Source organism: Protopterus annectens, chromosome 3.part0 (genome assembly GCF_019279795.1).
Source record: "Protopterus annectens isolate FY-2018-M chromosome 3.part0, PAN1.0, whole genome shotgun sequence".
NCBI lineage: Eukaryota > Metazoa > Chordata > Ceratodontiformes > Protopteridae > Protopterus > Protopterus annectens.
In genome coordinates this window covers 1614081833-1614107091 of record NC_056731.1, presented here as the reverse complement: position 1 = coordinate 1614107091, position 25259 = coordinate 1614081833, and the positions used below count along the sequence as shown (strand labels likewise).

At 41.9% G+C, this 25259-nt stretch overlaps 1 protein-coding gene across 1 annotated transcript in view; it reads left to right on the top strand.

Moving 5' to 3' along the window:
- The window catches only part of VPS13B (vacuolar protein sorting 13 homolog B), a 5424989-nt gene that overhangs the window by 572639 nt on the left and 4827091 nt on the right, over positions 1 to 25259 (top strand). Inside the window, exon 7 of the mRNA XM_044065647.1 lies at positions 479 to 650. Coding sequence (XP_043921582.1) covers positions 479 to 650 — 172 coding nt within the window. The remainder of the gene's footprint in view (positions 1 to 478; positions 651 to 25259) is intronic.

Genomic DNA, 25259 nt, shown 5'->3' with positions numbered 1-25259 from the left:
TAATTATTTGACCTCCGTACGCCCCTCTAAACATGCACCAAAGTAGTTAACATTCTTCTTCCTAAATATAATGTGGATAAGGTCAGACTGTCTGGTGTATAAATCCTTTTCTCTTTTTGTAACTTCTCTTATGAATGCTGTTACATTTGCCACTTTCCACTCATGCATTGTCTCATATAAAATGGAAAAATATTTTCTTAACTTGCCAGTATTTCTGCTATGTTCCACATCTATGTTTTGAGTTGGGCATGATGCTTACTTTGAGTCTCCATACTTTTCTGTTATTTTTCTTCGTCATATGATTTCTGCCCTTGACAGTTTCATTTTTGCATTTTGGTGATGTGATAACGCATGTATACTTTCTCTTTTTTTTGATGGACTGAGTCATCAAAGTTGAGATTATCGTCAAAGAAGGTGTTTTAATTTGACTCCTAAACTGTTTTCACATGATGTGTTTTGATGTGCTCTGTTTTAACAGATTCACACACTAGTTGAAAGCTTGAAGCTGTCCATTACTGATCAGCAACTCCCAATGTTTATACGCATTATGGAACTGGCAATCGCTCTTTATTATGGGGAACTAATCTACAAAGATGCGGATGGAGAAGAAAATGGTTCCTGGGCTAAAGAAGCTTCACAACTTGTAGCAGGTATGAAAAAAAAAAAAACACTGGAAATGGAAGTCTTAGAATTTCTTTCTGTTTGCTGTAAGCATAGGGTGGTGCCTTCATAGTATGGAAATGTGTACCGTGATGCGTGTAAGTCCTTCACATAAAATTGGTGCATGGTATATTTTTCAAGTGGAATAGAAATGTTGTAGCCTTTCTTTGATTTTTAGTGTTGAGAAAACTCTGGGAATATAATCTTCCAGATTTTGGTTTGTGAACAATGTAGAGCAAACTGTAAAAAAATATGGGTATAATACACTTTAACTTGACCATTGTTGATATGCATAATGCATTCCACACAAAGTTTACTGCTTGGAGTGCTTCACATTCCCTATATATGGAAATAGGTAATCTGTTTCATTTTACCAGTAGAGGTGTCTTTGATAACGCTGACCAGTCTGGCCACATCTGATGCAATGAATGTGTTGTCTTCAGTTTTTCTAAGATGAAAGGGACAGGATCTTATTCAAAGATGTATTTTTTTAGAATATCACTCTTGGAAACACACAAGGGAAAAAAAGTATGAGACCATTCTGTGACACTGTCTTAACACTTTTAAAATTAGCCCTCCTAGAGAAGTTATTGAGGAGTAAAGTGAAGTGCCTCTCCTTGATGTCACTTGTTCATTCAGCTGTTCCTTCTTCCAAAAGTAGAATCATATGGACTATAATCATGGATGATCTTTTCAGCTGAGGATTGTATGGGCAGAGGTAACAACATACTGCTCAAGCTAGGCTTCTTGAATATTTATAATTATAGTCTAAAACTTGCTGTCTTGCTCAAAAGCCTGCCCCCGCAACTCCATCTTTCGTGAAGCAAAATACAAAAAGAAAGTATTCCCTTTACCTTTGGTGCAGGCACCTAACCTGTGTGCCCTGTTCAATCAGGCTTTGTCCCTGCCTAATGGCGCACTGCTGCAGTCATCCCTCTCCAAAAAGGTGGAGCGACTACAGACCCCGGGAACTATCGCCCCATTAGCGTGATGAGTCTGATATGCAAAGCTTTGAAACGCATCATCATGGACCTAATAAACAAGGATATAGGGAATCTCCAAACTCTGGATCCTACACAGTTTGGTTTTGTGAAGGGTAGATCATGCCTGCTCAACTTGGTCGACTTCTTTGAGTCAGTCTCCAGAGCTGTGAATGAAGGTAAGGTGGGTCCATACAACCTACCTTGATCTGGGCAAGGCCTTTTATACCATTCCCCACTCAGGAATCATAGAAAAACTTACTAAGCTAGGCATCAACCCCTATATCTCTAGGTGGGTTGCAAACTGGCTCACAGATAGAACCCACAGTGTGAAAGTAGCTGACTTCAAGTCAGACTGCCGACCAGTCACGAGTGGAGTCCCACAGGGTTCGGTCCTGGGTCCTCTCTTGTTTGGTATCTACTTCTCTGAAGTCCAGGCCAACACGAAGGGTCTCTGGCTGATAAAGTTCGTAGATGATTGCAAGTTGGGAGCTATTATTAACACCCCAAGTGATGTTGACATCCTACAGAAAGGCCTTAATGAGACCAACGACTGGTGTCAGAACCATGGCCTTAAGCTCAATGCCAAAAAATGTGTCTTCATCCCCTTTGGGGAAAACCCGGTTCCCTTGAATTACCACATTGATGGAAGTCCATTGAACACAGAAGGCGTTATAAGAGATCTGTGAACACAGGTTGATAGCAACCTCTCTTTTGACCACCACGTTGCCACTGTGGTCAGAAAGTCCTTCTATGTGGCACATCTCATTACTAAGGGTTTTGCATCCAGGAAGAAAGTGGTCATTGTCTCCCACTACTCTTTCCTCTTTAGGCTAATCTTAGAGTACAATGCCCCATTTGCATGTACCTCACAAGACACCTGCAACAACTGGAGAGGCCGCAAAAGTACCTCACAAAGAGGATCCTAGGCCGTAAACACTTGTCCTATATGGGCAAACTCAAAAAACTCCAACTATTCTCTGTCTCATATCGCCTTCTTAGAGGCGATCTCTGCTTGATTTACAAAGCCATGTCTGACCCAGCTCTGTTAGAAATGCTACAGCTAAAGAAATCCCAGTCCCTCCGCACCACATGCTCTAGAGACCTCAACCTCATTATCACAATCAACAGAACATGCTGGAGGGACAGGTTCATAACCCAGAGACTGCCCCTGCTGTGGAATAGACTTCCCATACATGTCAAGCAAAGCACCTCACTGGCACTCGTTAAGAGAAATCTTGATGAGTGGATGGGAAATAGAAATTTCACCCCGGGATTACTCCAGTGGCTCTACTCGTCAGAGGCACTAGGAACTAAGGTGATGTGGCACGTTGCCAGGGTAATCCTATGGGCTAAGCTTGTAAAGGCTCTAGGGCCATTAGCCTAGTACACACCTATGAACCTTCACTCGTCTCTTATTCAGATTCTGAAAGTTGAGGTGGGTGAGGCTTAGGAGCTTGGATTACTCCCTGCTCAAGATATCCCTTTTTTGCAGCTGGACACAGTTTCAGAGGAGGAATTTTCATCTAGGCCTCCTTTACAAAATAAAGTTTTTGAGTTAATCTTCAAAAAGTAAGTGGCATGAGTTAACAAAGTTATTCATGCCCAGAAAAAAATATTTAAAAAACACCAGGCAGATTTTTGTATGATCCCAGAGAGCAGGAAGAGTGGGTATAGGACCTTGACTGCCCATGTCCTCCTGGACATGGGCAGTCATTACTAAATGCAAACCTGGGTACTGAATCGAGTATCTGTGATATTACAGTGGGAAAAAATGGCTAGGCTTGAAATTATAGCGTTGTAACCTCCTATGATCCTGTGTAAGTGGGGGAAAATCCAGAGCAGACCGTGTTTAGGCCCTCCTTTAGTAATGATAGGATCAGGTGCTCTACCCTGTTCCCCAGATGAAGAATCCATGATCTTAGCCAAATTGGGAAACAGAATGCACACCTTTTACTACCTTAGCTTTTAGAACCCGTAGTTGTTCTGCTCAGATGTGACTGTAACCTTTATGCTGAAATAGTTTTTTTAAAACTCCTTTATCATCATATTGTAGACAGTTATATAGTTGCTTGCACATTAACGGAAGACAAGGGAAACCATAATTAAGATTTTTCATTGTTTTCACATATTATACATCTTTTGACAGTTTAGTTAATTCCCATTTATTTTTGTGCAAGTTGCTCCTTCCCTTTTCTAAACATCCCACTTCCAGTTATTTTATCTCTCATGAAATATTCAGTAGTTCTTTTACAGTTGGTTTAGATTTTGATTTCCATTTTTAAGTAATTGATTTTTTTAAAGGCAATAGTTTAAACTTAGTAAGGCCTTACTTTGTCTGGGCAATTCAGATCCTGTATCCCAGCTCAAATTAAAAATTTCCTTAGATAAAACCATTTGCTCCTCTAACATTTTTGACCGAGCTGGAAGCAGGGAATTTTTAAAATCTGTCAACTTGTTAAAGTGACGGAAGACATTATTACAGTTAACTCTTTCCCATCATTCATCCAGCATTTATTGTCTATGTGAGGAAAAATTCTCAGAAGTCTGCTTAGTGTATAAAAGCACCTATGCAAGCACTTGCAAACAAACATCCTAAACCTTCTGGACTTTGATGTAAACTTGATAGCCATGCAGATGTCCTCCCATTGTGCTTTATAAACTGTGTTTCCATTTCCTTCTCAATCTTTGCTAACCTCCTGTGATTGATTCTTATAGTTATGCAAAATGTTATGTACTCCACTAAGTGGCCTTTTTGTAACAGTACCTTCTGTTCTAGACAGCGCTAAAAACTCTACCATAGTTGGTCTTTAGCACCCCCTATCCCTTTATCTTTGCCTGTACACGGTTACCAATCCCTGGTAGGGAAGGTAGTCTGTAACCCGCAGTTTAAACTTCTGCTTGGCCACCACCCTCTGTTACTTTCCCTCTCTAGCTTTTTGCTCCCAGTACCTTTTTTGTTAATTTTCTCCAGAAAGCTCCAGCTTCCTCTAGCCTGATTTCTATACTCTTACTTGCAGTACTCCATACTTGTAGATCTCCTTTCTCCATTCTTGTGTTGGCTTTTTTCTTAGAATGTTGTTGTTACTTTATGAATGTAATATTCTTTGTTATTCTCCTTGAAGACCATCCAAAGTCCTACTTTTAATTTATTTTTTGACCCCCCCCCCTTTCATCATCACCCCTTTTCCTCATTGATTTATAACCTTCTGCTGGCGTTATTTATATGATCCTTAACTGTATAATTCTAAAGTATTCTTGGGAAGAATCAACTTAACCAACTTAATTCTTTCCCTCCCAAATACATTCCATAAACTATTCATTAATTGTCATCCACAACTTCTTCTCTGTTTGATAAAAATATTGTTCCCTTTTATGTAAAACTAAAGGGACTAAAAACATTTTGATTGCTTATATCTTTCTATCATACAGATACTGAGAGGATTGAAGCTTTTGATCTTTTGTGTAGTCATCTAGGCTAAAAAACTTCTCCAAAGCCAACTATAGCCTCTTATGAGAAGGAATTAATAGCTTCAAAGCTCATGTCCCCCCTGACGGCAAGGACACCTATACTGAGATATAAAGCAATGCATTGTATAAACATCTATACAATTGTATTGACTCATAAGTTCTGGATAGGACCAAAGCAAGGTCCTCAAGAAAATGGAAGCCTGCCAGGTGGACATCTGCCATAAACAGGTTATATAATAAGAGGAAGAAGTTGTTGTCTAAGAGCAAGAAGGAACAATCTCAGAATTAGAAGCATACCCTTCTCAGCATGAACAAAAAAAATAAGACATCTTGTAAAGTCCTCTAAAGCTATCTATGAATCTAAAGTAGCATCCCTAGCTAAGGATAACCATAATAAATTCTTCAGCAACATCTAAAACCTTAAAGGAAAAGCCCAGATTTGCACTGAACTGCTAGGGAATGGTACCACATATATTGAACCAGTGGAAATAGCCATCCTGCTAGCAGATAGGTTCATTGAAAAACTTCTCCCTTCTGTTCCCACCACATATACAGCAGAACATTCCTATGACCTATTCTCCACCTAGTGTATCTAAAGAACAGCTCTTAACCGCTCTCTCCAAGGCCAAAAACACAGCCTGTATGGGACCTGATAACATCCCATACCACGTTCTCAATGGTTTAAAACAGGAGTTAGCAACATCACTGGTTACCCTTTTCAACCACAGCCTAAGCACTGTTTTTTCCCTGCTGAATGGAAAACCGCTACTGTCATTCATTTGCACAAGGGAGGTGCATTCACCAACCCTGGGAATTGTAAACCAATTAGCCTAACCATCCTTATCAGCAAGGCTGTAGGGAAAATCATCATGGACCTTATCAACAAGGATATAGGAGATCTTCATACACTTGACCTGACCCAGTTTGGTTTTGTTAAAGGGAGATCCTGCCTGTTAACCTGGTAGACTTCTTTGAGACTGTCACTAAAGCCCTGGATAAAGGCAGATGTGTGCATATGGCCTACCTAGACTTGACCAAGGCCTTTAGCTCAATCCCCCACTCAGGCATCATTGAAAAACTCGCCCTGCTGGGGGTCAACCCATATACTGTCAGGTGGGTTGCAAAGTGGTTGGCCGACAACACATACACTTAAAATAGGGAACTCCACCTCCACCAGCAGACCTGTTACCAGTGGTGTTCCACAGGGATTGTTGCTTGGTCCCCTATTGTTTGGATTCTACTTCGCAGATGTACAGGCAAAAACAAAAGGTCTGTGGCTGACAAAGTTTGCTGAAGACTGCAAACTGGGAGCAGTCATTGATTCCCCAAATGATATCAACATTCTACAAAGAAGGACTTGCACAAACCTATGATTGGTGCCAAAGTCATGGTCTTAAACTCAATGCAAAAAAATGCGTTATTTTCCCTTTGGCAAAGGTGATGTCCCTGCAAATTACCATATTAATAACACCCTAATCTCTAAATCAGTGGTGAGAGATGTGGACATAAAATAAACCAAGCAATGCTGATATTAAACAAGTGTTTAATAAAACAGAGCTTTCAGGTCATACAAACCCTTCATGATGATACTTGTGTAGTATCAGCATTGCTTGGATTATTTTATACTTCATTTAGCGTTGGCTTTATGAACTAAGCTTTGTTCTGCAACTGTTTGGCTTTTTGAGAGAGATTTGGGCACACAAGTTGACAGCAACCTTACTTTTTATCACCGTGTCTTCACGGTGCTAAGGAAGATCTTCTACATTGCTCACGTCATAAGCAAGGGTATAGTTTCCAGAACAAAGGAGGTTATAACCCCCCCTGTACTCCTCCGTCGTCAGGCCAATCAGTGGTGAGAGATGTAGACATAAAATAAACCAAGCAATGCTGATATTAAACAAGTGTTTAATAAAACAGAGCTTTCAGGTCAAACAAACCTTTCATGATGATACTTGTGTAGTATCAGCATTGCTTGGATTATTTTATACTTCATTTAGTACAATGTCTCCTTTGGTATGTACCTAAATAGGCACCTTCAGCAACTGGAGAGACCCTAAAGGTTCTTCAGAAAGAGAATTCAGGGTTTTCAGCACATCTTGTGTATTGCAGACAGACTGAAATCTCTGTCACTGTACTCTGTATCTTGTAGACTACTCAAAGACGACCTGTGCCTTGCATACAGAGCAACTTCTGATCCTGCCTTAATGGAAATGCTGCACATTCGTAAGTCAAATGATACACAATTCACTCGCTCTAGGGACATTAACCTAGTGTGTGACATCAAAAGGACTTGCTGGAGAGAGAATAAAGTTCCAGTACCAGTTAAACAGAGCCCCTGGTTAACCCTTTTTAAGAGTAACTTGGACGATTGGATGGGAAACCGTAAATTCACCCCAGGGGTTTCACTTGTGTCCCTCTTGGATAGGGGTAGTCGGTGCTGATTTAGATCTGCTTATAACATAGACCATATCTCTAGACTCTTAAGGGAACAAGTGTTGAACTTGGCTATGCTTGTAAGGGGCCCTAGGGCCATTAGCCTAGTAACCTCCTATAAACCTATGAGTCCCTTATTTTATTTTTCAAGTGATGCAAATATAAAGAAGGTAATAAAAGGGACAGAGGACACTCCTGCATGTTTCCTGTGTTCAAACACAGCTTGTTGGAAGGGAAACTCTCCCACGTTAATTCTTCCTCTGATCCTTCATATGTACTCTTAAGTAACTCTATTATTGTATTAGACAACACAAATGCTGCCATTGCCTTTCTCATAAAATCTCCAATGACTTTATCAAATGCTTTGTGTGCATAAAGGATCTCCAGCAATAATGACATTTTCTTCCACTCTGCTTCAACTTGGATCATAATGATGACAAGTATTTGACTCCAACTCCCACAAAACCACATTGATCTGTAGCTGTAGTTTTGGGACTACCTTTGGTATTCTCTCAAGTAGTACAGACATAAACACTGTAATAATGGTTTTGAAATTTGAGAACGCACTAAATGAAACTCTAAGGGATCTTTATCCTCTTTTGGGTAATGCAACCATCACAGCTTGCTTCCAAAATTGTGGTACTCCCTTTAAAATTGTTAAACAAAACCTTCCAGATCTTTAAAATTTTCTTCCATACCAATGTCCAAACTTCCAAATGAACACAGTGTATTCCTGCAGACTTCCCTGATGGTTGTATGTATTACCGTTTTCATCTGAACTTTTCCAGTTTTCATTATTAATTGTTGAACATTGTCTTCCTGTAACCTTGACATAATTAAGTGGCCCAAAAATATTTTCATGTGTGCCTTTTCTTGTTTTCTGCATTCTTCTGTGTTATACAAGTATTCATAAAATTTCTGAAATATCTAATATCTCTGTAGGATCTCTGGTTATGTTTCTTGTTATAGGCTATCTAAGGTTGGAGAAAACACTTTCTACTTTCTTTTACCTAATTCATTGTGTTAAAAGTATTTTTTGATGTAGTTATTAAAATTGGTTGTTTAACAGCAACTTTTCTAAACTCGTGTATTTTTATGTAAATACCTTATTTTCCCTTTAGCATTCTGCAGTCACTCCTATTCTTATGTGAGAATCCCCTTATTCTGTAATACTTTAACCTTTGTCAACCCCTCTAAATAACTGATATTACCCCATATATCTTTCCCTTGTATTTCTGTCATGTTTTGGAACTTCATTTTCAGATTGGAGCAATTGCCTCTGATTTGCTGCCTGCACTCACAGATATTACCTGTTCTAAAATTAAAATCACTTGTGATAAAGCAAGTGTTGAAGCCTGTGTTCTCTCTTATACCAGTTGTTGTTTGTTCTTATTTCTTTTCCACTCCCAGATGTGAAAAACAGCTTGCATGTTTTCAGTAAATACTAAATTTAAGCCCTAAGAAAAGGTGCACTGGTTGTTTTTAAATTAGTAAAACGAATTGTGCAATTGTATATTAAATTAAACTACTAAAAGCTGCTGGGAAGTCAGCTACTTGTATAACTTATTCCATTCCCACAGTTTCCAACTTCATTTATTTTTCATTGAACTGCTTGTCAGTATACCTTAAATGTTAACTACATGGTACCTTCTGCATTTTACTAAGCTGACAGTGTTCATTCCTCTCGTTATTACTTGCTTGCACCTGTAGACTGCTTCAGTCCAAGTAAAAGCAGTTGGTAATGACAAAAAAAAATCAGCTATTAACTTTGTGGATGTATGAAAAAGTTTGCTCAGAACACACTTTCACACCTCTCAATTAATTGCTTATGTCAGTAGACTTGTCTCACACTGAAACCCTTTTCTAATGGAAACACATAACTAATGATTTTACAAATGCAAGAAAGAAAGAACTATTTTCCATGCCTTTCATAGTTTTATCTTATTTTTCAAACCTCTCTACTTTGACAAAAGTAGCTGTATCGTAAACAAGGACATTAATCTAGATGGCTGTGTTATGTAGTTACTCTTCATTCCTTTAGTGTCCTTCTAATGTTAATGACTTAAAGTGGAGTATATGCCTTATGCTTTATAGTTCAGCTATCAGATCTGATGTTGTCATCTTCATTCTTTCATTAACCTGCAAAGGTCTGTGCTCCAACCTTTGGAACCGACTCGGCCATTTCAGTAACTTGAGATTCAAAGCTCGAGCTCCTCCTCCCTACTCATAATTCCTCTTCCCCCAAATTACCTCAGATCTAGTTTACCGCCCATCAAACAAGCAGCAAGGTTTTCAGTGCTCTTAAGCTCATCCTTTTGATTGCGTTTTTTCACAGTCAGTTTAAGCCAAAAATTATTTTCCTTATCTATTACCTCTCTCCCTACCTTCTTTAGCTTTCTGTAGTAGAATTGTAATTGGAACTCAGGTTTTCTGTCCTCCATAGCCCTTTTCCCTCTTTTCCTTCTCTTGCCCTTTCCTCTGATTAAAAAAAAAGTCTTTTTCATTATGTCTGAATCTTAATTCGGACAGGCCTGATAAGCCCTCAGGCTTCAAGAAGCCCACTTTCTGTGAGCACAAGATTCCCTTATCTGATGCCCACAGAGAGTGCGTTTATTGCTGGAGGCCTTCTCATTTAAGTAGTGATTGTCCAGTCTGTGTAGGCTTCCACCCCTGATTTTTGGCGGATTGACGAAACAAATTGATTATCAGTCTTCCTCCCCTTCTTCTTCAAGGGCTCAAACCCCTCTAGAAAGCAAAAGATGCCCTGGAAACTAGAAAGCATCCTCCCGACCGGTCTCTGTCTTCTCAGCCAGAGTCTCTGAAAAAGGTGCCAAAACCATCAGAACCGAAGGCTTCAGAACCTTTTCCTCCTGTTCCGACTCTCTCTCCTCCCCAGACCTTGGTTCCTAGTTCAGGACAGAGCTTTTTGGCTCAGAGAGCTATGCTCTGGGAGACCTCTCCAAAATGGATCTCCAGATCCTGCATTCCACATCCTCGTCCATCAGGTCTTCTCAGAGTCTGTCAGACAGGGGCATTGGTAGATTGAGGCAATTTCTCGAAGTACAGATTCAGATGGGAATTTTGCCTGCTCTGTACCCTCTCGATCCGTGAGGCTTTCTCCATTCTGTCCCGTGGCTCCTTCTCCAATCCAGCCCCCTGTTTTGGAGTTATCAGTTTCATTGTTCCAGGGAACAGAGGTGCCAGAGCAGATAGTGATCACATCTTCACCTCAGACTATCTCCCTGACCATTTGGTGCCAACAGTGTCTGTTCTGAGTGTGTCTTGGAGCCGTCGCCTCGACGTTGGTTCTGGGGGGATGACTTTGACTCTGAAGTTTTTTGAGTTGTCACTTTCCCTCGGAGCTTCAGTGTTCAACAGCTCGGCTCTGAGACCCCCTTTGGAGTGGGAGGCCCAAGGCCCCCGAGGGATGTCTGCTGTGGCAGCTTTGGCCTCTGGAGGACTGCAGTCAGGCATTTGGAGTCCGTCTGCCTTTAAAGTGGTGGAGAGGGTCCTCTCCCACTCAGGAAGACCTTCGGTTCTCACTCCTGCTGAATCTCTCTCTGTCCGCATTGGATCTGTCTCCGAGGCCTCTCTTCTACCACGTGAACAGATGGTCCCAGGAAGCCACCTTACTGTCCCATCTGTGGGCTCCCAGAGGTCTTCCAGCACCTGAGCATCCCACAGAGGAGGTTCCTCTGAAAAAACTGTGGAAGAGGAGGCAGATTCATTCCTTGAGTAATCTGTCACCATGGACACTGATTTTGAGGAATGGGAGGGCCCCCAACATCTCCACCGCATGATGTCTCTTTTGGAGACATCTTAGAGATCCTCCACCAAAGAGGTGGGCGGTCTTCCCAAAACCCCTCCCCTGAGGAAACAGTGCTGTTGGAGGCTTTTGGGTCCAGCCCATCTACATCCTGGGTGTCTCCTCTTGCAGACCTGGTGATTGAGTTGGTGTCTTCTAGGGCATGGAAGGAACCAGACACAGTAGAGCCCAACCCCAAGTGTGCAGACAAAATCTTGAGTTCTCCCCAAGACAAACCTTTTTTGAAGGTATGCTGGTTGTACCATGGTTGTTGTGGCAGCCACCAAAAAGGAACTGGCCCAACAGAGCTCCTCTGTCCATCACCATAACAGCGAGTCTAGGGCTTTGGATGGATTTGGTAAGAGTTTATGCCTCAGCCACTTTTTTCTTTGGGAGTGCTAAACTATCTTTCCCATTTTACGAGATTACACAGGGATGTGGTGAAGAAACTGTCTAGCTCTACCCCGGAGTCAATGTCTGCAGAGGATCAGAAGGTTTTCTCCTCCAGAATGGCCACTGTTCTATACCTGTCTAAACTGTCCATGAGGCTGATATCCCATGCAGCAGAGGGTACCTCAAGGGTGGCCTGTTCCGGATTTGCCATAAGGCGTCATGCCTGGATGTTGTAGCTGTGTGATTTTTGTGGAAACTTTCAAGGTGTTCTTCGTCAGTGCACCTTTTGATGGATCGACCTTATTTGGACCCACTGTTCGAGACACAGTCTCCTGCAGTGAGAAAGTTGGGAAGACCCTGTCTACCATGGGGATCTGTTTTTCTACTTTACAAAGGTGCTTCTCCAGGAACCAGCGTGGAAGTAAAAAGATGTGGTTCAAGAAATATCAGGGTCCTTTTCAGGATTCTCGGAGAGAATTTTGCCCCAGAAGCAGAGGGGGAAATGGCCATAATGGTAGACACTGCCCATGTATGTGGTCTTGAGAGGCCTCCTTGGACATACCCTTCCAGCATCCCTGAATGGTTGCCTGACTGCCTTCCTCTGAAGGCAGTTGGGGGGGGGGGGTTCTCCTTGCAACTCGAAGTCTGGGAAGCCATCATGAATGACCAATGGGTGCTAAGGATTGTATCCAGAGGATACTTGATTCCCTTTTTAGAGACACCAAGACAAAAGTTTTTCCTCTCCGATGTCCCACCCAATCAGAGGGAGGATGCAACCATAGAAGTCTAAAATTGTTGTGAAAAAGAGTCCTCCAGGAGGTCCTTCCCCCCTCCCGATAATGTGTTTACTTGAGGTTCTTTTTGGTACCCAAAAAAGACAGGGGACCTGAGGCCAATTCTGGACCTGGCGTCACTAAACAAATTGGTAAAGAACAGAAAGTTAAGGATGGTGATGATTCAGTCCATCCTGCTTCTACTGAGAATGAATGAATGGATGTGCCCAATAGATCTGATGGATGTGTATTACCACATCAAGATGGACAAGCGCTCCAGAAGGTTTCTTCATTTCAGGCTCGGAGCCAGTCATTTTCAGTTCAGATCACTCCCATTTGGTCTCACCACAGCCCCCAGGGTGTTCACCAAATGTTTGGTGGTGGTTGCAACTCCTCTCTGGCTGCAGGGATTCCAGATATTCCCCTATCTGGATGACTGGCTCATGACTGCTCCAACCAGGCATCATTTGATTCAGGCCAGGGACTATCTTTTACAGCTGGCTCCACACCTTGTCACAACTCTGAACTTGGAGAAATCCCAGGTGTAACCGGTTCAAGTGATGCATTTCATAGGGGCACATCTGAACACAACACTTTCTCTGTCTTATCTTACAGTGGATCAGGTATCAAGGCTTGCCATCACATCAAATAAATTCTAGCCATATCAAACCCCCTAGCGAATTTGATTGTCTGAGCTCTCTGTTCTATGGTGGCCACAGTACCCCTTTTGCCCACAGCATGTTTTCCCATGAGAATCTTACAATGGACATTAGCAGTTCAGTGTTCCTTACACAGAACTCCTCTAAGCCTTCCCATCAGACTTTCCCAAGTATGCAGAGAATCTCTGTTGTCATGGTTTCACTCTGCAGACATTACTCAAGGACGACCTTTCATTCTTCCTTCTCCAAACCCCATGTTGAACACGAATGCCTCCCAGATGGGGGGGCGGGGGGGCATTTTCTGGGTCTGACAGTTCAAAGCAAGTGGATGCCCCAGGAGACCAACTTGCATATCAGTGTCCTAGAGATGAGAGCAGTTCTTTTGGTGTTGCAAGAGCTACACAGCCTTCTTCCTCTAGCGATTATTGCAGTACAGACGGACAATATAATCAGAGGTCTGGTACATCAACAAACAAGGAGGAACCAGGTCTCACCCCCCCTCTTTTGAGAAGATTCCATGGCAAACATGATCTTCCAAAGATGGGGTCAACCCTGGTGCGACCTTTTTGCCTCCCTTCTCAACAACAAATGCAGCAGGTACTTTGCCTTGATCCCTCTTATGGGACGGTCACCAAGGGATACTCTAGTCCATGCTTGGCCTCCCAGTCTATTCTGTACATTTCCCCCATTGCCCCTCATTGTCAAGTTTTTGCAGAAGGCATTCAGGTTGAAGAGGAAGGTGATCCTCGTTACTCCCTTTTGGCCTCAGCAAGTCTGGTTAACCTATCTTTGATATCTTCTAGTTTGCCTGATTTGCCTTCTGGTGACACTAGATCCAGCTCCAGATCTTTTATCTCACCCCTTGGGGCACCCTCACCTAGACCTTCAAGGCCTGAAACTAACCACTTGGGTTCTCCAATTCCAATGATGGCCAGACATCCTAGGCTTTCATCCCCTGTCCAGAAGATCTTGATTTCTGCCCATAAACCCTCCACCAGGAAGACTTCTAAGAGTAAGTGGAAAAGGTTTTCCATATGGGCCCAACAGAAACAGATCGTTTTATAGCTCTCATCCCCAGTGGTTTTGGATTTTTAGCTTACCTGTTAACAGTGGGGCTAGTTTTTCCACTGTCAAAGTTCGGTTAGCTGCGATATCCATTTTTCATTTAGAAGAGTACTGTTCTTCATTAGCTTCATAAAAACGTTGTAAAGCTTTTCTTAGGGGTATCTTTCTACTTTGTTCTCCTATTGAAGATCCTACTCCCCCTTGGGATTTGACCATTATGGTGCAGGCCCTGGTTTGCCCCCTTTTGAACCGGCGGCCACAGTAGATTTAAAGTTTCTGTCATGAAAGATGATTTTTCTGGTGGCTATTACTTCAGCAGAGAGAATCTCTGAGTTACAGGTCCTTTCCTACAAGGTCCTGTATATATTTTTCACAAAGATAGAGTAATCTTACACACCATCTTGTCCTCCTTGCCTAAAGTTGCTACAGAGGCCAGTATCAACCACTCCATTAACCTTTGTGTTTTCTTCTCAAACTTTCAAAATAAGGGAGAATACATTCTCCATTTACTTGCTGTGCATAGACAATTACATTTTTATTTAGACGGAACTAAGAATTTCAGGACATCAGAACAATTGTTTATATCTTTTTCAAACACTAAAAGAGGTGAAGCAGTTACTAAGACCACTTTGGTGAGATGGTTAAAAGACTGTATCTCCTTTGTTTATTTTTCTAAGAACATCCCTGTACCTGGTCAGATTAAAGCTCACTCTACAGGTCTATATCAACATTTTGAAAATGTAATAGGTCGAATCACTAAATGTCGAACTGAAATGATCGACCTATTACATTTTCGAATGCCGATAAATAAATAAATAAAAAACAGCCACAAAAAAACTAAAGGGTGTAGGCAGGGGGGCAGGTCCCCCTGCACCCCCCACACCCCCTGCTACTTAAATATACCAACTCCGAGACCACACTACATTGAGGTAAATGGAAATCTCCCCTTACAGAGATTTCCATTTACCCGTTCGATGTTCTGCCCTTTTGGCATTTTCGATGTGACAATATCAAATTCGATATTGTCAGCATTCGAGATGCTGGTAGGGACCCCACTCTACAAGGTCCATGGCAACTTCTTGCCTTTTGGTCTAGAGTATCTATTGATGACATATGTTCGGCTGCTACACAGTTGAATCCTCATACATTCATTACTTTTTATAAATTGGGCATCATTTTCAGTAATAGGAGTGCCTTTGGCTCTGCTGTGCTCCAGAATACCTTTCCTTAGGGCCACCCTGGGTTTCTGTAGCTGGGGACTCTGTCCCACAGGTTAATGACTGAATGAAGAGGACAACATCAGGTAAAGAAGTTATATTCATATAGAACAGGGCGTGTGTTGTACCTTTAAGAAGCATTTCATGTAGGCATGTTTATATAAATAGTGAGCACATGCAGACAGCAGTGCCATTTTGAGAGAACAGCCAGAGTGTTAGCATGTGTGAATGTGGTAGTCAGTCTGTTTATGTTACTAAGCCTCAGTCCTGATGTGTTTGTGTGTAATAAAGCTGCTTGAACCGAACCCACAGCTGTTCGTTTGTTTTATCCTGACCGGACGAGCGACATAGTGTCAGAACGGGGATTGAGAGTGCAACTTCTTCAAGCCAAGAGGTGCAGAGTTGAAAGTGAAGGTATATTGAGCAGGTTGAGAGATACAGTGTTCAAACAATAAAAAAGGACCAGAAACAAACTTCAGGTAACCAAAACTTGCACAAATGATTTATTTTGCAAAGGAAATAAAATGGAGCATTCCTAAGGCACAAAATGCATTATTAAGCAAACAAGTAGCACAAAACTCATTAATCAAACAAAAGGCACAAAACGTATTATTAATTAAACAAAATGTTCGAAACCATGATATTTGATATGATAAAGTTATCAGAAATATTTATATGGGGTTCAGAATTGCCTCCAATTTGCATAATGAGCATGTTTAAAGTAAAACAAGCACAGGAAAAGTTTAATGAGCATGATAAGAACTTAAATGGGCATAATGAGTACAGTAAAAGGGCTAAATAAGCAAGGCAACTGCATGTTTTTAGTAGACCGTATTTGGGCATAAACTACTATTTTGCATTGACCGAAACCATTCAAGGCATAACTAGTGTTGTTTGAAGTATCACAGTGTGTTTAAAGTGTTTGTAGAGTGTGTGCTTTATTACAGTGCAATTACTTCCAAGTGTTTGCTGTGTGCGAAGTATAGTTATTTTGCAAAGTGCAGTCAAAGTACAGCCATTTCGAAAAACGTCTCTTGTGCTCTGTACATTTATTCGCAGAGTGCCACCATTTCAAAGTGTTTCTTATACTGTACAGAGTTATTTCGCAAAGTACAGCCATTTTGGAATGTTTTTGTGCTGTATGCAGTTTATTTATTTTGAAGTGTTTTTTACTCTGAGCTTCTTGTGCTTTGTACAGTTTATTCATAAAGTACAGTCATTTTGAAGTATTTCTTCCACTGAAAAGGGGTGCTTTCGCAAAATACAATGATTTTAAAGTGTTCTTGTGCTACGGAGACTTATTTGACAAAGTGCAGTTATTTCAGAGAGTCTGTTGTGCTATTGGGCATAATTACAAGTTCTGGCATATTTATATGTGTGCATGCTCATATATAATTTCAAGCACCTTCACTGTTGTATGTGTTGATATGGCAGAGACAGTTTGCAGACCCAGTCCACTTGTCTTTGACCATAGTATTACAGAGAACTGGAGAGTATTTGAACAGGAATATATTTTCATACATGCAGCTTTTTCTGACAAAGATGCAATGCAAGGGTATTTATTTTGCTTAACCTAGCTGGGTTAGAGGCCATTGAAAGTGAGCGTTCATTTGTGTATGTACCAGCAGTGTATGCAGGAGAAGGAGAAAATCACCATATTGTTGTACAGGCTGAATCAAGAAAGGACCCCGAGTACTTAAAACGTAAATTTAGAGAAATGTGCAACCCCCAGACAAATGTTATATTAGAGAGGCACCTATTTTATACAAGAGACCAAAAACCAGGTGAAATTTTTGCAGCTTATATCACTGACTTGAGAAATAAAGCCAAAGCATGCATATTTGGTGATTTGAAAGATGAGTTAATAAAGGGCAGACTTGTGTGTGGTGTTAATAATGCTGCAGTGAGAAGGATTTTGCTTTGTGACAGTGCTTTAACGTTGAGCAAAGCTATAGAGATTTGTCAAATCCACGACCTCACAGAAAGGCACGCAAATATGCCTGCAAGTGATGAGCATGATTTCAGCAGCCTGTAGAGCAAGCGTAGATAGCATGCAGCACATGGCTAAAAGAAGCAGGCCTAAGCACATGGCAGCTGCAGCCCCTGCAGGTTTTCCAGGGACGACCTGTAACTTTGTAGCAAGTTCTACTAGCACAGCAAAATGGGCATGCTCAATGCAGCATAAGGGTGAGCAAACCCAAATCAGGTCTTATTGTTAACTGTCATAATTGTGGTGCCAATCATGAGTCTAAAAGAGAGAAGTGCTTAGCATTTGGTCAGCAGTGCCACAAGTGTAAAAAAATGGAATCGCTTTCAAAAGTTTTGCAAGTCAAGCAAGCCTCATCCGATTATTAAGAAAGGTTATTCAAAAAAGCAAGTTGATCATGTAGAGAGCTGCAACCCTTCTTTCTATGTAGATGGTGAATCAGTGGTCAGTGAAGAGGTTAATGCAGTAGATTTTTTGCAAAGAATGAAGCATTTTTTACTGTTCTGATCAATGGTAAACCCATGGACCTCAAGGTGGACACTGATTCAAAGTGTAATGTGATGTTAGCAGAAACATTTGCTAGAGTTAGAGCTGGTGAGCAACTAAATTTGGCCAGATGTGTGAAGCTTGCCGCTTATGGAGGTGAAAAGATTCAAAACGAAGGCTCAGTAGTGCTTTCATGCTGTTCAGCTGGGAACAGTTAGAGCTTGGAATTTTATGTAGTCAGAAGACCTGTGCAGTCACTATTGGGGCTCAGAGACAGTTTAAGAATGAAACTGTTTTATTTTACCAAAGAAGTCCATCATGTTAGCACATGTCCCAGTTCTAACTTCAGTGATGCTGTTTTCTGAGAGTACGCTGATGTTTTTGATGACAAGCTAGGGAAACGTCCACTTGTGTACTCCATGAAAGTAGACCCAGAGGTCAGTCAAGTGGTCAGACCAGCGAGTAAAGTTACAATAGCTATGCAGGACAAAGTCAAGGTCCAGTTAGACAAGATGGTGCAGCAAGGTGTGATTTGTCCAGTCACAGAACCAACTGAGTGTGCGTCTTCCATGGTAGCTGCTCATAAGAAAAGTTTGGATGAAAGCAGAATATGCATTGACCCAAGAGACATGAACAAGTCGAGGAGGTTGCCACCCTCATGCCAAATGCCACTTTTTTTCTGTCTTGGATGCAGAGAGTTCATTTTGGCAAGTAATGCTGGTGCGCAAATTTTCATTACTGACTACATTCAGCACACCATTTAGTAGATACAGATTCCTCAGAATGCCTTTAGGAATAAATTCTGCCAGTGAAATCTTTCAGTGTTCAATGGAGCAAATTTTTTTGGGTTATCCGTGTGCTATAATAGTGGATGATTTACTGGTTGGAGGTAATGGTGAAGCAGAGCGTGACAAAAATCTCAGGAAAGTTCTGGACAGAGCGCGTGAAGTGAACTTGAAGCTCAATCCTCTGAAATGTAATTTCAGGCTACCAGAAGTTACTTATGTAGGTGATTTCTTTACCAGTACAGGTTTATGACCAGACCCTTCCAAACAAGCAGCCATTCTTGAGATGCCAGCTGCAGACAGTGTCCAAGCCCTACAGCGTTTTCTTGGTATGGTTAACTATTTGGGCAAATTTATCCCTGACTTTAGTGAGTTATCTGCACCTTTAAGAGAGCTGACATGCAAAAATGTTGCCTGGTCATGGTTGGAACAACAACAGAAAGTGTTTGATAACTTCAAAAGGCAAATTGTCAGTCCGCCTACATTGAGATACTATGATGTCCACAAGCCAGTAGTTCTTTTCTGTGATGCTTCAAAGTTCAGTCTTGGTGCAGATATTCTTCAAGAGGGCATACCTGTTTCTTATGCATCTAGAGCTCTTACCCAAACAGAAATGCAGTATGCTCAAACTGAAAAGGAACTTTTGACAATTGCGTTTGCATGTTCGAAGATCCATGATTATATTTACGTCCGAGCTATCCAAATAGAAACTGATAATCAACTTCTAGTCACTATTCCAAAAAAGCCTATGCATACACCTCCAGCAAGATTACAAAGAATGATTGCCTCTCAGTCTTTTTTTTTTTGTGTATTAATCCATCTCTCACTCTCAAACTAAAAAAAAAAAAAATTTTTTTTTTTTTTTTTGTTTTTATTTTTATATATAATTGGCCTGGGGGTTTTGGTTTGATTTTTGTATTTTTATTTGTTTGTTCTTGTCTTGTGTATTGTAGATGATTAAGTCGTGGATGGTTTTCTTTTCCTCTCCTCGCTGAAATGCATGTATAGACCAGAGACAGGCCCAAGTTAAAAAACAAAAAAATAAATAAAAATAAAAATAAATAAATGCTCAGATTACAAAAATACAACTTCAGAATGGTCTGTACAAAAGGCAAACTTCTTTATCTCTCTGATACCTTATCCAGTTCACCCAGAAATACCACAGAGCAGCTTAATGCAGAAAATTTTGACTTTGATGTCATGGAAATGCATAGATGTTCATCGTGTTACCCTGCTGCAGTCATTACACTTGGGTTATCCTGCCGTCTGGCGGTCCTGCAGTCGGCCCGAATTCCAAAGTCTTGGTCCAGCGTCGGTTGCTGTCGCTTCTTCCCTGATGTCAGTGTGCCAGGGGTATATAAGAGGCATCCGACACCATTTTCTCCAGTCTTTCTTGCCGCGCGGTGCCCGAAGCAGAAGCAGTTCGCAAGTGCCGGTCGGCCGACACCTGAGATTTTCGATTTGAATTTCAGTCCGAAGTCTTCAATAAAGCTAAGTACCCCATTGGGGAATATTTTCTTGCTTCAGTCCGATGTCAGAAAAAGTTAACAATTGCATTTCTTGTGGGAAGAAAATACCTCATAAGGACTTCCATTCCTATTGCATTCCTTGCCTAGGCCCAGACCACGACGTCACAGGTTGTCGGTTTTGCGCTAGGTTTAATAAACGAATTATCAAACGCCGTTTTGACTTCGCACAGCATTACTTTGGTAGGAAATTTAATTATATCATGCCGTCGAGGCAGCCGACGACTGCCATTCATAAAAAATGCAAGGATAAGGACAGGCAGCCTAGGAATAAGCCAGACCCCGAGGCCTCAGCTGGGCCTGTCGCCGGTTCTCCGGTTTTCAGTGAGGCACCTACGCAGCCCCTGACAACCGCAGAACTGGAACCCCAGACAGCTGCGGATTCCCAAGCGGAGTCTACTAGGCCGAAGCAGCCATCTACTGACACCGGAGCAGAACTAGACACCGGTGCAGTGGAAACACCTTCGGTTGCAGAAGGTGTCTTCAGACCCAACTACACTGACCATTAAATCTTATGCTAAACTTAAAACTCCTTTAAAACCTAAGAAAACTGTACATCAGTCTACAGTTCAAGGCCCCATGCCTAAGAAACAGATGCTTAAGATGGCTGAAGATTTGATCCCATCCCCCTCCTGATAAAAGACCAAGACAAGAGGAGGATTATGCATCCTCTGACCAGGTTTCTCTCTCCTCAGATTCTTCTGAAGAACAGGATTACACTTTTCCACCTTATGAAGATTCTGATGCTGAAGACTCTATTTCCTCAGCATCTCCCCCTGAAGACTACTGCTTTGGGGAAACTTTACATACCATGAGAGAACATTTCCACTGGGAAGGCCAGGATTACTCAGATTCTAAGAAAAGGCTCCGAGAGTTCCTTTTACTACCCCAGCACAGACCTCTTGCTATCCCTCCTGTTCTGGATATTATGGATGATGTTTACTTGGAGTCTAGTTTAAATCCAGACTCTCTTCCTCCTGCTCCAGCCAAACCAGACAGATTCTGCAGAGTACCTGACTCGCACAAATTCCTTTATAAAAGCCCTGTAGCTGACCCAGAAACAATTTCCCAGGGTCCTAAGGGAGCAAAAGCTTCTATGGCTAAAAATCCTGTGCCCTCTGAAAGGGATTCCAGAGCCCTAGATAAATGGGGAAAGAAAATATACACCTCAGCTACTCTGGCTATGAGAGCATTAAATTGCCATTTCACATGTTGAAATATCAAAAATTCCTAATGTCTCAGTTAAAACAAAAAATGAGCACACATTCAGAACAGCCTGAATTCAAGGAAATGCAGGATCTGTTGCATGCAGCTGAACAGGTGGGCAAACATATTGTACAATGCAGATTTGATTCATTGGAAGCTTCCTGTAGAGCAGCTGTTACTGGCTCTGTCATACGTAGACATGCTTGGTTAAAAGAACAAACCCTCCCTGACTATGTTAAAGCAAAATTATTGGATGCACCTTTACAGCAGGATGTATTATTTGGTTTTAAAGAAAATGGAGGATAAGGCAAAGTCTATGCAAACGGTCAAGGATTTTTTGCAGGTACAACCCCCTCGTTTCAGCAGAAATTGGCCAACAAAAAACTGGTCCTTTCCAGCTTCAGACAGATCACAGAGGGGCAAATACAGATGCCCAAGGGGCAGAGGTCAGTCACAGGGCCCTTACAAACCTCGCCAATGGGGTTTTGCTACCCAGAAAGGAGGAGAAGACAGGCCCCAAGCTAGCAGAAGACAAACACAATGACTCTAGCCTCAAACTACCAAGCAAATCTCTCCTGGCAACTCCCTTGGGAGGAAAACTAGCATTTTTTGCAGACAACTGGCACATCATCACAAAAGACAAATGGGTTCTAAACATTGTCTCTCAAGGATACAGATTCCACTTTCATACCTTACCAAGGATCAAAGGAATGCCAAACCTGCCACCAAATCAATGGGCAGAGGCACAAAAACAAATTAACAGCTCTCATGAACATGAGAGCCATTCAACAGGTACCTACACAGGAGCAAGGACAAGGATTTTACTCAAGACTCTTCCTAGTCCCAAGAATGGACAAAGCATGGAGACCCATTCTGGATCTTTCAATTCTGAACACCTATCTGCAAGTACCAAAATTCAAGATACTAACACTACAGCAACTTCTTCCCATGCTGGGCAAGAATGCTTGGCTAGTCACTTTGGACCTCAAGGAGGCATACCTGCATGTCCCTATCAGACAAAATTGCAGAAGATACCTCCGCTTCATTGCAGGTACAACGCATTATCAGTTCTCTGCACTGCCGTTTGGCTTATCTACTGCGCCCAGGGTCTTCACAAAATGCCTGGCACCAGTAATTGCATACTGCAGACAAAGGAATTCAAATATACCCATACCTGGACGACTGCCTTATTCAAGCAGAAAGCAAGGACATTCTTTTAAAGCATCTGGCATTTGTCAAACACCTTCTAAGTTGCCTAGGGTACACAGTAAACAAAAAGAAATCAAAACTAGTGCCCTCACAAAACATAATATTCCTGGGTGCCAGCTTGAATACAATGGCCCAGATGGCTTATCTCACACAAGACAAGCAACGACAGCTGTTTCAATATTTCAGAATAATGGCAACAAAGACCCAACTCCCTGCAAGAAAAATTCTGCAGGCCTTGGGATTCATGGCATCTTGCATACTACTAATACCATTCGCAAAACTGCATATGAGGAAATTACAATGGTACCTGAAAAGTGTATGGACTCAGCACAGCCACAGCTTGGAAGCAATGATACCACTCATTCCCTGCCTTCAACAGGAGTTTCTATGGTGGGCACAGGCATGTCACCTCAACAAGGGTCAGCCTTTCACCTTACCCACAGCCAGGCAAACTATGACAACAGATGCATCGGACTATGCCTGGGGAGCACACATGGAAGGGCAGTGCATTCAGGGCAAATGGACTACAGATCAGAGGCATCTGCATATCAATCAAAAAGAAATGCTAGCAGTACAGAATGCCCTAGCAGCTTTCAAGGACCTTCTACACCCAGGACAACTAATAATAGACGGACAGTACCACAGTCATGTGGTACATAAGCAAGGGGGCACACATTCCTACCCTCTATGCAGGCAAGCAATGACCTTGTGGAACACTGCACTGTCTTACCAGGTTCAATTACAAGCACAATTCCTGCCAGGAAAGAAAAACACATTGGCAGACGACCTAAGCAGAAACATCATGGATCCACACGAATGGAAACTAGATCCACAAGTATTTGCAATGATAGCTCAAAAATGGGGACGCCCAGACATAGATCTGTTTGCAAGCCCCCACAACCACCAACTTCAAAAATTTTGCACAAGGACCTTCCATCCACTAGCTTGGAAAGTGGACGCCCTCTCATTCAGTTGAAAACATTAACAGTGTATGCCTTCCCTCCACTTCCTCTTCTAGCAAAGGTACTGCTGAAAGTCAGATTAGAGAGGCCACAAATGATACTCATTGCACCAGACTGGCCACACCAGCATTGATACCCAGTTTAAAGGAACATGGCCCACCATGGAATTTGCCACAAATTCCTCACCTGCTCACCCAGCGAGACCATCAGATTCTACACAGCCAGCTCAAGACTTTAAACCTGGCTGCATGGCAAATTACCTAAACAACCAGCCAACACTTTTATCCAAAGCTGTTATGGATGTCATTCTGGAGGCCAGGAGGCCCAGCACCAGGAAAACCTATTCAGACACATGGAAAAGATTTTGTGCCTGGAACCAGGCTAAAGGCCTAAATCCCCATGATCCAAACATCCCTCAGATTCTACAATATTTAACTGAGATGTTACACAAAGGACTTTCCTTTTCATCTATTAAGATCCACGCCTCAGCAATTTCAGCTCATTACAGCACGGATCCTCCTTTATTCTCACATCCACTCCTAAGACAGTTCCTCAGAGGGCTAAGAAGACCGGCAAGGAGAGCTCCAACACCTACTTGGGATCTCAACTTTGTTCTGGAAAAGCTTACACTGCCGCCCTTTGAACCAGCTTTTTCAGCTGACTTAAAATTTCTTTCATGGAAAACTGCCCTACTACTAGCAATAACCTCAACTAGAAGAGTCTGAGCTACAGGCACTAATGGCAGTGGAACCTTTCATCATTTTTCATCAAGACAGAGTCTCTCTACGAACTAATCTTTCCTTTATGCCAAAGGTGGTATCCAGTGTGGCCCTAAACCAAACCATTCACTTGCCCGCCTTCTTCCCAAATCCCCAGAACAAAGGAGAAAGACTCCTGCACTCTTTGGACATTCACAGGCAATTACGTTACTACTTGGATAAAACTAAGGCTTTCAGAAAAACTGACCAGGTTTTTCTAGCCTATGCTACAGGATCACAAGGAAAAGCTATCTCAAAACAGACCATTTCAAAATGGATAGGGCATTGCATACGTTTCTGCTACACACATCATGGGAAACCAGTACCTGCTAACATTAGGTCACACTCCACCAGGGCTACAGCTACATCAGCAGCCTTTCTCAGGGGAGTGCCAACCAAGGATATTCTGGAAGCTGCTACTTGGAGTTCAGTGCACACCTTCACCAAACACCATCACTTACCTCTATACTCTAAGACTAGAGCTGGTTTTGCCACTGCAATTTTGCAGGGCTTACTAGCTTCTTCTAACCCTTTCTGACTCCACCTCCCATCCTTAGCTTTGGGATTCAACCTAAGTGTGATGACTGCAGCAGGGTAACACGATGAACTTAGTACAGTTTTGTACCTACCATAAATGTAGATGTTCGAGTGTTCACCCTGCTGGAGTCCAGGTTACCCTCCCTCCATCCCCTCTGAACTAGCTGAACTTATCTCTACCACTCTATCCTATACTACCTCTGTGGTGTATTTGCTTGTGCCTAAGGGTTTTGTTTTATTTTTATATAGCTATATGTATGTATGTATATATATATATATATTTTATATTTTGCCTACCTATTGGGGGCACCAGACATCTGGGGCAAGAAAAACTGAAGAAAATGGCG